The following is a 15,171-nucleotide window of genomic DNA, read 5'->3' as shown; positions in this document are numbered from 1 at the left end:
AAAATTTTTTAAATAAAAAATAATATTAAAATTTTCAAAACAAAAAGTGTTAGCTTGGTCATTTTATTTTTTGAGAGCTATTTTTGTGACAAAAACTTTAAAAAGACTATTTGAGAGAATTGCCCTATCTATAATCTTAATTATTTATCTTTTAACTTTTTAAGTTATTTAAAAACACATGTGTCGTAATTTGATTCTAATAATTAAATTATATATATGGTATCTTAATGTAATATATATTTGACTTATCTAAAAGTTAAAGAAAAATAAACTTTGGGCAATTCTCTCAAATAGCTCTTTTAAATTTTTTATCACAAAATAGCTTTCAAAAAATAAAATGACCAAACTAGCATTTTTTGTTTTGAAAATTTTAATATTTATTTTTTATTTTTAAAAATTTGAACACATTCCTAAAACTCAATTTCTTAACTCTAAACTATAAGTCTTAAATTAATTAATTCAATGGTTATAAATGCATATTTACTCTTCAATATAACTTCTTTTAGTCATTTTTCTCCTTGAAATGTTATTTTTATGACAAAAACTTAAAAAAACTATCTAAGCAAATTTCTCATATAGATAAAAGCTTTCTAATTAAAGAACACAGATAATAAGTTTCTTATCATTCCTTACAATTTACAAGATTATAGATAAAAGCTTTCTGAGAATTATATTTTCTTTACTACTGATGCTTAAGTAAAATATAAGACTGAGAAGAAATTTAATGCACTTTCTCTTATATAATAGAAGGATCTGCTAGATATCAATTAAGAAGGATACAAATTAGGTTGGAAATCAATATATGATTTTTAATTTAAAAAAAAAGTCACTTTATGATTTCGAAGAAGGTTTCTATAATTTAATAAATCCTCTTAAGTATGAGCACAAGGATCTGGAAGAAAGTTCCTATATTTCTCTTGTTTTAATAAGTCGAGATTATTTGGTAGGCCGAAACTCAACTTGCTAATCTCCAAAGAATTTGTTTATTAGTGTCAGAAAAATTTGATTGCTCTTAGTGGAATTAGAGACCAATGTCTCATGACCATACATGTTTAAGTCGTGAGTTGATTCTAACCAGAAGGTTCCTATAACTTTAAACAGAGATTTGTGCGAAACCTGAGGAAGCACCGGATGATGGTTTCCGGTTAGTTATTGTTAAAGTTAAACTCGGAAGAAACAAGAAGATAACGCCTAGCACTGAAATCGCCGCGAAGGTTTGATTATTTTATATTATTTTTTTAAAACGTGGTTAACGTTAGATGCTACCGTTTACAAGAAGACGTGTAGGAATGCGAACCGCACGATTATCATTGGATCTACATACGCCGTGGGATGATGAGCATGCTGTAGTGCGTTTCTGTGAGTTGTCGATAGTCAACGTCACATCTTACACACACTGTTGCTTAGGGAGTTGCGAAGCAACCAAAAATAATTAAATTAACGAACTCACATTTTTTTAGATTTAACGTAATTTGTTTACAGTAACAATAAATATCGCGAATATCATGAAAGTCGAAAAATAAATTACAAAATAAAATAAAAAAATCAAACTAAACTAGAAGCATCAGGTAGACCTTGACGCCAATCGTCATCTCTATTGGTCGCTGAAACTCGGCGGTTTCCGCCACCACTGCGATTCACGTTAACGTTAACGTTAGCGTCTGCTTCGGTCGGTTTAACGGGGACTTCTGCTCGGCAAGTCGGACAACTGGAATGAATTTTAAGCCACTCCTCAATACACGGCACGTGGAACTTGTGCTTACACGCGCTTAGTTGTCGGATCTCTTCGCCGTCGGCGAACACCGAAATACACACGGTGCATTCGTTCCCGATCTCATCTGAGTGAGTCTCCTTCTTGAATTTTACGCCGGAATCAGGCGCGGCGACGACGGTGGCGGCGTCTATCTCGGCCGGTGCGATATCCACGGTTGCATGAGGTGTGTCGTCGGAGGAAGAGCTGCTGCTGCGGCGGCGGGAGGATGAGGAGGAATTGCGTCGGCGGGAAGAACATGTTGTAGTGAAGAAAAGAGCGTAGACCAAGGCGGGGACGGCGACGATTGCTATGACGGCGAAGATAAGTTTGATAGGAGTGAAGTCGATGGTGCGAGGAGGTGCTGGGAACGGTGGAGGGGGGCCGATGATTATGAAGGTGGAGTTGGAAGTGATGGTTGTGCCGGGGAAGATGGTGGAGGGAACTGTGGCAGATGAGGTAGGCACGACGGCTCCTGCGGCGTCTGCGGTGTTATTATTGAACATTATTATTATTGTGAGGTAGGGGAAGAGAGATAATAATGGAAAGTGCTTCTCACCTACTTAAGTTTTGTTGTGTTTTCCAGTTTTTTTTTCTGACGCCATTTCCAATTTACATTTATACTTTCAAAATTAGAGAAATTTAAAATTGATGAAATGAAAAACATGTTTACATAGTATTCATATGTTAAGAAAAAATGTTATTTCATATAAATGCTATAGAAAATACCTTTTTCTTTTACGGCAAGAAAATACCTCTAAAATAGATGAATGTTATAGAAAAATGTTAGTTTTTCTCTAATTATATATGGAAGACATGTTTTAAAATCTCGATTGTAACAATCACTTTCGTAATTATTTTACTGAAAACGTACCTATCGTCATTACATAGCTCTTTTTTTTTTCCTGTGGAAAATATCTAAGTTTCTTTCATTAGCCACATGGTTTTATATAACTTTGATAGCATGACCATTTGATTCTTTTGACTCATTATAGCATCTCTATTTATCTTCTAATTGTTTTTTTTTCATACAATGAAAGAAAGAAGATCTTCTTTGGTGTTTTGTTATGATGGTTACATGGTAGTAGTGGTTGGACATTTGGTGGCTGTCGGTGCCACCAAGACTATTTATTCTTTCGGTAAATTATTCTATTTATATGACTTTTGGGTCTTCAGGTTTGGGTCGTCCGCTAATGGGCTAGTAATCTGAGCTTTGATTAGAGACTAAGCCCGACACATATGAATGTAAAACATTGTAGTATTGCAGCACAGGTTGCTTCGGCCATCACAAAACTTGCAACAAGTGTTAAAGTGAAATATTTGACACTGACACATAAAAAACAGAGCGAGAGAGAGAGCTAAAGAGTGTTCTGCAAAGAAAGATCGTTCAGCTTTCAAGAGCAATTTGTTTGAATCAAATTCAATGGCTGTGTGTGAGGTTCTACAAATGGGGTCGCCATCAAGGTGTTTAAAAATTATCATGTAAAACAAATTTTCAATTAGTCTCATGTGGTTTCTAAAATGGTTGGTTGTAGTTAGTAATAGAACGAATAAAAACATATAGACAAGCTTGACAAACAATAAATTTCAACGTCGCACAATTCAGAAATTATGGGCTTATATGAGGAACTTGTCAAGAATCTAGTATGCGTGACGCGTCGGTATAATTTACGAAAAATTATGAGAAGCTGTTATGAATGTTTTTTTAAGAATGTTTTAAAGTTCGATTTAAATCGATTTTCAGCAAATGTTAGGATAGAGAGTTTGATTATTTTGAGCATAGCTGCATAAGTGAGTAAGTTATTACTTACTAGGATAGCTCAAAGATGTGATAAGTTTTAGAATTGAACAGGGTCAAAACACCTTTGCCATCATATATATAAAAATTAAAGATACTATGCTTGAGAATGATGAACATAAAATGAATCACTAGATGGTTTTTGAAATTATATTTATCAGAACTGGTCTACGATGGGTTATCTTAATAACCAACCAATAGAAAATTTAACACGGATTTTTCTGTAGAGCTATTTCCAAGTAACATTTTACAAGAGATTCTCCAAAAATATAGTAGAGACATTAACGACATACATAGACATGAAGGGCATATTCTGAAGAGGTAGAACTATAATTTTTTAGAAAACATATCAAGTTCCCAAAAAGGATCGTGTGTAGTGCTGCTGCTCAGAGCCTCAGGTCATCAAAGTTCCACAAATGGAATGCAGAAGTAGGGTAGTACAAGTCAGTTGATTTTTGCCATTTGATGCAAAAAAAGGAAAAAGAAAGACTATCAAAATTTAGAAAAAGTATGAATTCTGAAAAGCCTGACAAAAGAACATTTTAAATTAATACACATGTATATATGGATTTTTTTTTTTTTGAACGACACATGTATATATGATAGATTTAGTATTTTATAAACAATCATTAATCGTCATCGTTAAGTAACGGCAAACACTTTCCACGGTTGCATCCAAGGCAGTCGTTTACTCCTGACCGTATCCCTCCCCCTCTCTCAGATTCATCAAGAGACATATGACAGAACGTTTAAGTTGACTGATCCAGCCTCTGAGCATTGTCCACCGGGAGAGTTTGTTAGAGAAGTCCCTTTACCAACTCGAATCCCCGAAGATGCAAACATTGAAACCGTACTACGATGGACCAGGCTCGGTTCTTGAGATACTTGTTCCGAAACTAAGAGTAGAAGAGTATGGGGGTGTGTGAAATTCCGGGCTTGTAATCGTTCAGAAGCACAAATATCTCTTTCTTGTTCTTTGTTTCAGTATTAACTAATGTTTCTCTAAGCTCCTGAAACACACATAATGTTTGTACATCAGCTTGTCAAAATGAAATAATATTCTCACAGCAATCCTTAATCACATGTTCATCAACGATATTAATATCAGCTTTTCTTCATCTTCTCGGTTAAAAACCCACGACGTCATTGTCCCGTCGCCCAATTCCACATAATATTTTCTAGCGAAAAAAAAATTCACATAATCTACGGTTCACAGGCTCTCCGGATAACAGAATATCCAACGGTGCAGATGTTAAGTCCAGAGACGCTAACCAATGACTTAAAACCACGCAGATCGAGCTTCACAATCTTCGATTAAATATAATCCACCGGTTCGTATGAAAGCCAAAGACGGTAAGCTAATAAATAAATAAAAAAGCGTATTACTAATTTAATCCAACGGTGTTCACGCCACGCCAAAAACGGCAGCCAATAGAATCAAAACCACGCGGATCGATATTACTTACCGTCCGATTAAAATACAATCCAACGGTTCACAAAGATGTGTGCTCCTATATAAACCTCCCACCATCAACTCTCAGATCTACACACATCGCAGTCCTTAAACACTTTCTCTAATTTCAAAAAAAGAAAAAAAATGTCAGGGCGCGGAAAGGGAGGGAAGGGATTGGGAAAGGGAGGAGCCAAGAGGCACAGGAAGGTCCTCCGAGACAACATCCAGGGGATCACCAAGCCGGCGATCCGTCGTCTAGCGAGGAGAGGCGGCGTGAAGCGTATCAGCGGTTTGATCTACGAGGAGACACGCGGCGTTCTCAAGATCTTCCTCGAGAATGTGATCCGTGACGCCGTTACTTACACCGAGCACGCTCGCAGGAAGACGGTGACGGCGATGGATGTTGTGTACGCGTTGAAGAGGCAGGGGAGGACTCTGTACGGTTTCGGCGGCTGAAGGGGAGGGGGGATGGAATCGGAGTTTGTAAATCGCGTTTGCGTTTTAGGGTTTGGTAGGTTAAGATGTCTCTTAAGCTGTCTTTTAGGATTGCGTTTGAATGTTTAAAAGAAAAATGCTAAGAATGTTTTTAATTGAATGAAAAAAGCTTTTATCTGTTTATCTCTGCTCGAAATTCATTGCCAATTTTGATTTCTGATAATTGTTTGAAGTCAAGTTGGTAGCTTTCATGTTTGGTATCTAATTGCCGCTGTGTTTTAATCTCCGACAATGTAGTGTAACACAAAAACTTGTCTTGTTTAGAAGCTTCTCAATCGTCTAGTTAGGTCAACTATAACTCTGATCACAGAGTATAGTTGAGATAAGAAGCCGTTGTTCACTGCAAGTGAAAGAAGGTGGCTTAGATAACACGGTGAGTAAGACTGTTAATGTTTGTTGCGAGTAAGACAACGGAGATAGGACAGAGGACGTGGGGGGGGGGTCATGAAAGGAGTAATCGCAATTGCCTCGCAAAAAGTTGGAAGAGTTCACTAAAGAAGAAGCATCAACCTGGAATCAACAGAACAAGAACGGTTTCTACCAGAACGAAGCAGCAACCAATTCATCATCAAGTTACCAAAAGCAATTACCGTAACTCTAAATCTTGGGATGACTGGGGAGAAGAGAAGAATAATACCAAGAAGGAAGCAGCACCAAAGGTGTCGAGTTCTAATGATGATGATGATGGTGGTTGGGCTGGTTGGGATAATGATAATGATAATGATGATAAAGATGATGATGGCTATTATCAGAGTGCTGCAGGGGATAAGAAATCTATAGGTCACAGTGGCAAACCAGCCACTGCTTGGACCGGTGGAGGTTTTCTCTAGCGGTAAGCACCAATCAAATATCAAACATTTTAGTATCTATACAATCAATGTAACAAAACTAATAATGATCGTCATTATTTCTTCTTATACAAAGTAGTTTTCTTTGTTGTCGTCATTGTACTTGTAGAAGCTCCTTTTTTTTTTTGAGATTCGAATATATTTCCTAAATTTTTTTCGGAAATGTTGGTACTCTCTTACTCTTTCTTTTGATTTACATGTCAATCTTTCATCAATCATAGCACCTACTCCTTTTCAGGTCATGATTTATGATACGTTAGATAACAGTATGTGTTTGCTTAGCCTATGCTAACATCATCAGTTCACCATATGATAGCATTTACGTTGCTAGAGACAATTGGTCAAGTTGATCATAAATCAGCATCTACACGACATTTTGATGAGCCAATGATGGAGCTGACAATGGATTGAAGGAATGCTCTTTTCTAAAATATAAGTAGTTTTATATAAAAGAATTAATATTAAAATGATATGGTAGACAAAATATCAGAATAAAATTAAATTGTTGATAATTAACTGTGAAATGAATTTAATTGGAACTTTTATAAAATTCTCATAAAACATTTTAAACTAGTTTTAATAGATTAATCATGTTTTTATTTATCTTAACAGGATACTTGTATATAATTACTTTCCAAAACGTAAAAACGAGGAAGTTAATGAATTATTATATATAACAAAGGTTCAAATTCAAGGTTTTTTTAGTGTATACCATCATTCCACGCATAACCTTAGTTTTAAATATTGGAAAGTAATGTGCCGAAAACTATATAAGGCATTTTGAGATTTATATCGATTTCGTACTATATTGGTTAATGTATATATGTACTTTGCTAATTATTCAACAAGATCTCAGCATTAACTCTGATTAGCTGTCGGCTAGAGACTTTGTGGACCTGTCAACAGCAACTCTTCTATCTACTCACGCGTGAAACTATTTATAGCCAAACAGGCATTCATTTGCTCCTTATCATCAACCTGTAAAACTCTCAATCTTCTTTGCTTCTCCATTTTATTGTTCCTCTTCTTCTTCACCCGCAATATTTTTAGGGTTTAACAGAGAGAAAAATCATGGGAATATATGGAATGGTGACCGGAAAAGCGGGAAAGAGTGGATTTGGATCAGCTTCAACAGCTGAAGATGTCACTCAGTCCATTGATGCCAATCATCTCACTGCCATCATTACAGGTTCTTTTTTCTTTCTAATCTCATCTTACGTTTTTTTTCTTTTGCAAATCGTGAAAGAGATGATGCTAAATAGAATGAATTATCTTGCGTTTTTTTGGTGTCGTGGAGAGTATGCCAAAAAGATAATAATACCAACAATAAAAGTTTGGTAACATTTACCACAAAATTCAAGGAACGTAATTAATATGAAATATTAATTTGGAAGAAAGTCAAACTTGATTTAGCTAAAATTAGAATTTCGAGAAAGTTGGGAATTGTGTTTTTGCTTGTTTCCACCATTCGAATTGTAACAGCTATATACAGATTAAATACCAAAGATGTGGTTTCCTTTTATCGTGAATATTCGTAATTTGAGGAGTACTAATTTATGAAATGATTTATATTAAAATGATAAAACATCTGTTACTTTAAGATGTTTTTCTAAGGCTTTAACTGGTGACCACTAAAAGAATAATGGGAACGATTAGGAATGTAATGCAGAGGAAAAAAATAATAGGAATATATATTCCCTATTGTTCCCCCTCGGATTTAATAAGGAATAGATTTGTTCTATAATTCCTTAAATTAAAGGGAATGCAAAGGAATATTGAAAAAAAAATATTCCTTATAAATGGTATCCAATTTAAGGAACAAAGAGGAACTAATTATTCATATTCCTTATGAATGGTGTCAAGTTTAAGGAATAAATAGGAATTAGCTATTCCCCTTTGTTCCTTTGGTCACCAGTTAGAGCCTAAGGGTCCGACTGGTGACCAAGGAACGATGAGGAATAATGTATTCCCTAACATTCCTAAGAAAAATTATCATTCATAAGGAATAGTTTTTCCTTCTCATTCCCCATCATTCCTTTTTTTGTAGAGAAAGAAAGAAGAAAGTTATTCCTTGTCAAATTTAAGATGGAACAACAATTCCTTTTTATTCCTGCGAATTTATTCCTCTACGTTCCTTTCCTATTTGTTCCTTTTGATTCCACAATGGTCACCAGTCGGACCCTAAAAGAAATTTTAGTATAAAATGCTATTGAATTTCTATATTTTAAAACATATTTTATTAAAATGCAATAGGGCCTACAAATAATTGAAGTGCACACAAAGTAACAATTAAAAGAGTTACTCTATTTTATTTATTTATTGTGAATTTAAATATGTAAAATTGTTTTGATAGAACTCGAATCTGTTAAGTTAAAATTGTAATAACTTATTTAATTCACAAACTCTATATTGGATCAAATCACTTTAAGTCTTTTTAAAAACTATACTCTTGAACTAGAAACCTAAATTAGATTAGTAAATACTAAATAGTAATCTAATTACGAGTGTCATTTGTAGAAATCCATTGTGTCTTCTTGTCTGCAATATCCCTAATTGGTACAAAAATATGAAAATGAAAAAGGTGGAACAAGTGGGATTGGATTGGAAGCAGCAAGAGTGTTAGGAATGAGAGGAGCTCATGTGATCATCGCCGCAAGAAACACAAAAGCTGCTAGTGAATCTAAAGAGATGATTCTTAAGATGAACCCTAATGCTCGTATTGATTATCTTCAACTCGATCTCTCTTCCACCAAATCTGTCAGATCCTTCGTCCAGCAGTTTCTCGCCCTTAATATCCCTCTCAACATACTCATGTATGGATATTAATTTAGTTTGTTTTTTTTTCTTTTACAGTAAATAAGATTTTGAGTTTGTTTTAATGTCTTTGTGTTTGTCTATGAAATGTTAGAAACAATGCAGGTGTTATGTTTTGTCCTTTCCAGCTCACTGAAGATGGGACTGAGTCACAATTTGCAACAAACCACATTGGTAAGATTTCATTTTCTATATTTATAATAGAAAAACTATGTTGAAATACAGAGTTTTTAAATCTGTTCCATAGAAGCAAACTATAATATGCTTCGAGGTAAATCATATGTATTTTTTTTTGTCGACTAGGTAAATCATATATATATAAACGCAATTTAGATAAATAGAATCTTAATCAAACAAACATATATAGAGTTACATGAATTTCTAAAAGGGTAATATATTTAGAAAAACATCATCATATGTTTACATGTACTTCAATTGTGTCACTATCTTAGTAAAATCATATATGTACTACCTTTGTCTCACCAATTGGTCCCCATGTGATCCATAGAAACAAGTTTCGAGAAACTATAAATGCGAAATATTAAAACAAACAATGCTATATGCTAGAACATCATGTTAGAACATGATGTTTAGTATAAAATAGGCTAGAGTACATCTAGGCGATAACCAAACCACTCTATATACTAAAAAAAAAATTGAATTCCAGGTCATTTTCTGTTGACGAATCTGTTGGTGGACAAGATGAAGAGTAGTGCCAAAGACAGTGGAATCGAAGGAAGGATTGTGAATCTGTCATCTGTTGCTCATACTTATACTTATCCCGAAGGCATCGCGTTCGACAGCATCAACGACCCTGATAAGTATGCTTTTACTTGAACTTTACTTTGAAATGAGATAATTAATTAATTTTTTTTTTTAATAAGCATGCTGTTGTTACTTAGATATTCAGAGAAAAAGGCTTATGGGCAGTCTAAACTGGCAAACTTATTGCACTCCAATGCACTCTCTCGTAAACTAGAGGTAACAATTTTTTCTCTACGATGTATTAACATCAAGTGATTAATCAAAAAATATGTTTTGGGGAGTGCAGGAAGAAGGTGTGAACATCACAGTGAACTCGGTACACCCTGGACTTGTCACCACTAATCTCTTTCGTCACTCCGGTTTAGGAATGTGTACGTACCTGACTAGTTTTCTATTCTTATATTCCAACATTTTTTGCTACTACATTTACATTTTGAAATTAACTCGAGAATATTTTTACGTTAATTCAGCGGTCTTCAAGGCTATGAGTTTCTTCTTGTGGAAGAACATACCTCAGGGAGCAGCAACAACATGTTACATAGCACTTCATCCTAATCTGAAAGGCGTCACGGGAAAGTACTTTGCCGACTGTAACATCACCACTCCGAGCAAATTCGCCACCGACAAATCTCTGGCCGATAAGCTTTGGGACTTCAGCATCAAGTTCATCGATTCTCTTCCTAATTAAATATCAAAGCTTATTTTGTTTAGACGAAAACATTTTTTTTTCTTGAAAACACAGACTAAAGCATAACAAAATCTATACTATTATTTTCGAAGTTATTTTTTGCAACGGAGCTCTCACGCTAAAAGTTAGACTAGTTAATATCGTTTATACCCTTAATGAATAAACATATAAATTATTCATAAAATAAAAACGAATTTTAATTTTATGATTAAGTAACTGATTAAAATTAATAATGATAAGAATTATCCAAAATTTAAAAATATATTTAAAAATAAAAAATAGAGTGATTAATATTGTTTATATCTTTAATGGATAAATATATTAATTACTTACAAAATAATAACGAATTTTTTATTACATAATTAAATAAAATTAATAATGATAAGAACTATACAAAATCTAAAACTATATTTTAAAATATAAAAATTAGAGTGGTCAATATCATTTATACCCTTAATGAATAAAACATAAATTAACAACAAAATAAAAAACCAATTTTTTTATTAGCTAAATTATTAAAACTAATATTAATAATAATTATCCAAAATCTAAAAATATAATAAAATAAAACGAACTTATATTAATCATATTATTTTTATTTCAATCTAACAATAAATGTATTGATCCAATTATTACTTTTTGTAAGTAAATTTTTTATTGTTTATGTTTAAATATTATAGATGAGCAAAATATATGTAATGAAAAATATAGATAATGGGAAAGAAATGGAAAATATGAGCAAACTATAAGTAAAAATAAGTGTACACAAAGTGGTAACAAAAGTATAAAATTTCAAAATAAAAATATTCTCAATATGTTAGTGTTTTAAAAAATTAATACAATAGTAAGCATATATATTTTAATAAATATGTAAATTAATAAATATTCATAAAAAATTGTGCCCGCATATGCGGGCAACAACACCTAGTAACAAAGATTCAATAATAATGTTTTGCTGCATATATCAGTTATTATACTCAGATGAAATTAAAGGCACTAAAGTTATTATAAAGATGGTTTTTGCTGGCAGTGTTTGTTAATAATAATCTATGGTGGGCCTAAATTAATGGGATTGTTCTTCCTCACAGAGGCCCATAAAACGACCGCGACAGATAATCTATATATATATATATATATATATATATATATATTAAAAGGGAAATACCCTCAAATTCTAAGCTGTCCACGTCAGATTATTAAATCGACCAATAGGAACTTTTATTGTTTCCACGTCACACAGGCTTCAATGGCTGGCTTTGTTCAAGTTAATCTGTTATCAGTAATGGGCTTACATTTGGACTTCCTTTGGCTTCGTCCAACCCAACTACGGAAGTAACGATGACTTCCTCTCTACCGCTCTGTCTTCTCTTCATCTTCTCCGCTTGAATAGCATTGAAACTGAGTTCTAATCGATCCACTTCTACATAATCAATACCTCACTTTGATCAATCAATATATTTTTTATGATTTCGTTTCATCTTCCTCTTTCCCTCCTTCTTTATATACTGATCTTATTTCCTGTGTACAAACCAAAACTTTAGGACCGTCCTATACCCAAGATTACTCAAGAGCCGACAGATTACTCAAATGTAAGCTTAATCATGTCTTCTTACTTGTGACTCTCATTCCTAACTAATCAAAAAGGTAATTACCCTGTTTGATGTGTGTTTTGCTTCTCTACTTTGGCTATGGTTTTGATGATGATGTTTTAGCTCACACATATATATCTCCTGGATTTCGCCTTTACCTCTCAAGTCAGTTTACCATTTCTTATTACCAACGGAGCAAGAGTCACAAGATCAAGACCCATGTGTAGCTGCTGAGAAGAAACGGCTTGGGTTGCTTGAAGCTGAGAAGAAGGCACGTGCTCGCGTCCAGAAAGTACGCCACGTTGATAACTCTGTTTCTAATCAGCGTGAGATGGAGAGAAGTAAAATGAGGGACAAACTTGAAGATAAATTGCACAGTGTAACAACTATATATATAGACAGAAGTTTTGATCTTTGGTTTCTCTTATTATGTTCTGTTTCTTGATCTAGGCAAAGAGACATAGATCAGAGTTTCTTCATCAGAGAAGAAGACAGCGTGATTCGATTAGTATCTACTGCGATATGATGCAGCAAGATGATGATCATCTATATAGAAAGCTGTCAAGGTAGTTGTTATAAATCACTACTCAGTTATCTGTTTCTTTAATTATCTCCTTAACAGCTTTTGTTCTTGTGTTGTTTATTAAGTGTTGGAGGTGCTTTGTGATTCAGAAGAAGACAACCTTGGACTTGGCTTAAGATTATGATGCCTTGAAGATTAACGAGTCACTTCCGTTTTGAGCAACTCGTGGTGCTAACAAAGTCGCCTGCTACTCTTAAAGCTGTTAACTCTTTGATTGACCGCCTTCAAGTTCGCTTATAAAATTATTGCCACTGCTCTCCTACTCTGCTCCCTTTGCAATATATCATCAATAATAAAAGGTATGTGTCATAAAAAAAGCTTTTCAGTATGTTTTGGTTGAAGTTTTGCAAAAAAAAAAAAACATAATCTCATGATGATGAAAATTCCATAGCCTCTGTCAACATGATGCACAACCTTCAGCAAGGAAATCTGGGCATCAATTTGCAAAGAACAGCACCGTGGCTAGGGGAATATCAGGTACTTTTTGTCCCAATAGATAAATAATTGGTCGAGAGATGTTGTTAAGATATTATAATTGGTGCAGCTGCTTGCATCAGCAACTCAACCCTCACTTACAGATGAGCTCTTTTGGAAGCTACGTTCTATGCGGCGTCAAAATCTCTACCCTTGATTCTTATCTCCATACCTCAAAAGTATTAGCAACATCAAAACTCAGCAAAGATGAGAGACCACATAAAGAGGGTATTCATGTAATACATTGTTATTATTCTCAAATTTACTTTACCTTACTTTGCCATTGTCTGTCCACAGCAAACATCTGAAATACACATTTTAGGGATATTTTGTGTTACATATGATCAAGTATTTTTATCAACGGAAGAAAGTATCACACACGAGTGATGGAGAGACTTGTGGTTTCACAAACATCCCATGCTAAGTTAGCACTCATGATGTATACATAGTTAATTTTGTCTCAGTCATTGGTATTTCTGCAGTTCATATGATCACCATTTTGATTTTCGACATAATTTAATTTTGGATGGTACAGGTTGCATCAGCCAATATAAAGGAACATTTTGAGAACGGACTAAAAACATGAATTTTGTGTGAAACTATAGAGGATATCTAAGTGGACCTCATATTAACTCGAGCTTTAGGACATTTTACATTTAGAAGTTCCCCAAGAATTTTTTTACCGTACTGTGAAAGAATCATGAGACTCTGGATCAGCCATCTTCAGCAATGGAAACGGAAACATGCAACGTATGCGATGATGTGTCAACATGTTCCCTGGTTTATTCAAGTAAGTGCGTTTAAGTAATAAAATATCTAAATGTTTTGTGACAACAAATAGGTTATATTTCATTACAAAACATTTGATTTGTTTCGGTAGGTTGTGTCCCTCTTTCTTTTGAATTTTTCAATTGTTTTATTTGTATTTCATTACAAAGTATTTGATGTATTTATTGGAAAATAATTAGATCTTCTTATCGTGATTATAAGGGTGAATGTGTTATAAAACTACCTTGATATATCCGGTATCCAACCTTATGTGTAACCAACCAATACCAACAAAAAACTGTATATTCATTACAAATGTGTACATTATAATAATAGTTAAAGATCATTTTATCAGTTCTGTATTTTAAATCCAAATTCCGTAATTAAATTTAGAACAACAGAACAAAAACCAAGTTTCATATACTTTCGTATAAAACTGTATTAAAATATTTGGAAATATTAAAATGGAACTCATCATGTAACTAAAAAGGTAAAGTAGGTTTTGAATAGGTTATCAAAGTAAATCAAATCTTCAAACATTCTTTAGTTGAATACACAATATGGTCATAATTAGAGAATTCTTTTAGTATAATCATAATTCATAATTCATGTTGAGGAAAGTATTCCAATTTTTTTTAAAGAAAAATATTTTCCTAATTCTTTTTTTTTGAAATTTTCGGTTTCACAATTAATTTTTCGCTTTTATTATTTTCCATTTTAATATTTATTGTTTTATATATTTTAAATATATAATTGTCATATTATTTTTTATTGAAACTCATTTTGGTAAATTTGACTTTTTGAGACTATTTAAAGAAAAAAAAACTAAAAATAAAAATATTTAACAGATTTTTGTAAAATTAAATAATTAGAAGACACAACTATATCTTAAAAGTGGTAAAACTCTAAAAAAATCACATCAGTATCACATATATATTTATTTATTATAAAGTTATAAGATACAAATTTATGATTAAAACATGATCAAAATATATTATCCGCGCGAAGCGCGGACAAAGAATCTAGTAAAAAATAAAAAAGTGCAGTGAAGTGAAAGTAGTTGTTCTCGTACCTTCCTCCAAGATGTCATCAGCAACTGCCACGATTTTCTTTCCTATTGCTGTCCCTTTTTCTTTTCATTTTGCA

At 33.3% G+C, this 15,171-nt stretch overlaps 3 protein-coding genes and 1 long non-coding RNA gene across 14 annotated transcripts; 3 read left to right on the top strand and 1 right to left on the bottom strand.

The window, feature by feature from the left end:
• Positions 1-1,437: 1,437 nt before the first annotated feature.
• Positions 1,438-2,328, bottom strand: LOC108851865 (RING-H2 finger protein ATL33). Its single transcript, XM_018625340.2, has one exon. The coding sequence runs from the start codon at positions 2,254-2,256 to the stop codon at positions 1,546-1,548; it is 711 nt and encodes a 236-aa protein (XP_018480842.2). The 5' UTR covers positions 2,257-2,328; the 3' UTR covers positions 1,438-1,545.
• Positions 2,329-5,088: 2,760 nt separating this feature from the next.
• LOC108849431 (histone H4) lies at positions 5,089-5,619 on the top strand. Its single transcript, XM_018622984.2, has one exon. It carries the CDS (start codon positions 5,146-5,148, stop codon positions 5,455-5,457), a length of 312 nt encoding a protein of 103 aa, XP_018478486.1. The 5' UTR covers positions 5,089-5,145; the 3' UTR covers positions 5,458-5,619.
• Positions 5,620-7,302: 1,683 nt separating this feature from the next.
• Positions 7,303-10,641, top strand: LOC108852015 (short-chain dehydrogenase TIC 32 B, chloroplastic). Its single transcript, XM_018625499.2, has 7 exons — positions 7,303-7,533; positions 8,926-9,157; positions 9,253-9,332; positions 9,826-9,979; positions 10,061-10,139; positions 10,210-10,294; positions 10,394-10,641. Exons 1-7 carry the CDS (start codon positions 7,416-7,418, stop codon positions 10,609-10,611), a joined length of 966 nt encoding a protein of 321 aa, XP_018481001.1. The 5' UTR covers positions 7,303-7,415; the 3' UTR covers positions 10,612-10,641.
• Positions 10,642-11,922: 1,281 nt separating this feature from the next.
• On the top strand, positions 11,923-14,234 carry LOC130511481 (uncharacterized). Of its 11 annotated transcripts, none has more exons than XR_008944954.1 (7): positions 11,923-12,255; positions 12,371-12,579; positions 12,651-12,766; positions 12,849-13,082; positions 13,175-13,260; positions 13,328-13,696; positions 13,793-14,231. It is a non-coding gene; the product is annotated as an uncharacterized LOC130511481 (long non-coding RNA). The 11 variants fall into 11 exon arrangements; XR_008944953.1 differs by having other exon boundaries at positions 12,367-12,579; XR_008944952.1 differs by having other exon boundaries at positions 12,324-12,579.
• The last annotated feature ends 937 nt before the right edge of the window (positions 14,235-15,171 follow it).

Source organism: Raphanus sativus, chromosome 4 (genome assembly GCF_000801105.2).
Source record: "Raphanus sativus cultivar WK10039 chromosome 4, ASM80110v3, whole genome shotgun sequence".
NCBI classification, from domain to species: Eukaryota; Viridiplantae; Streptophyta; class Magnoliopsida; order Brassicales; family Brassicaceae; genus Raphanus; species Raphanus sativus.
This window is presented reverse-complemented; position numbering and strand designations above follow the sequence as displayed.

What these genes read in the sequence shown, in the direction of transcription:
- LOC108852015 (XM_018625499.2), top strand. Translation starts at nt 7,416, where the DNA reads ATGGGAATATATGGAATGGTGACCGGAAAAGCGGGAAAGAGTGGATTT. An exon ending in CACTCTCTCGTAAACTAGAG is followed by an intron (nt 10,140 to 10,209) that starts GTAACAATTTTT and finishes TGGGGAGTGCAG; the next exon opens with GAAGAAGGTGTGAACATCAC. An exon ending in TCACTCCGGTTTAGGAATGT is followed by an intron (nt 10,295 to 10,393) that starts GTACGTACCTGA and finishes ACGTTAATTCAG; the next exon opens with CGGTCTTCAAGGCTATGAGT.
- LOC108849431 (XM_018622984.2), top strand. Translation starts at nt 5,146, where the DNA reads ATGTCAGGGCGCGGAAAGGGAGGGAAGGGATTGGGAAAGGGAGGAGCC.
- LOC108851865 (XM_018625340.2), bottom strand. Translation starts at nt 2,256, where the DNA reads ATGTTCAATAATAACACCGCAGACGCCGCAGGAGCCGTCGTGCCTACC.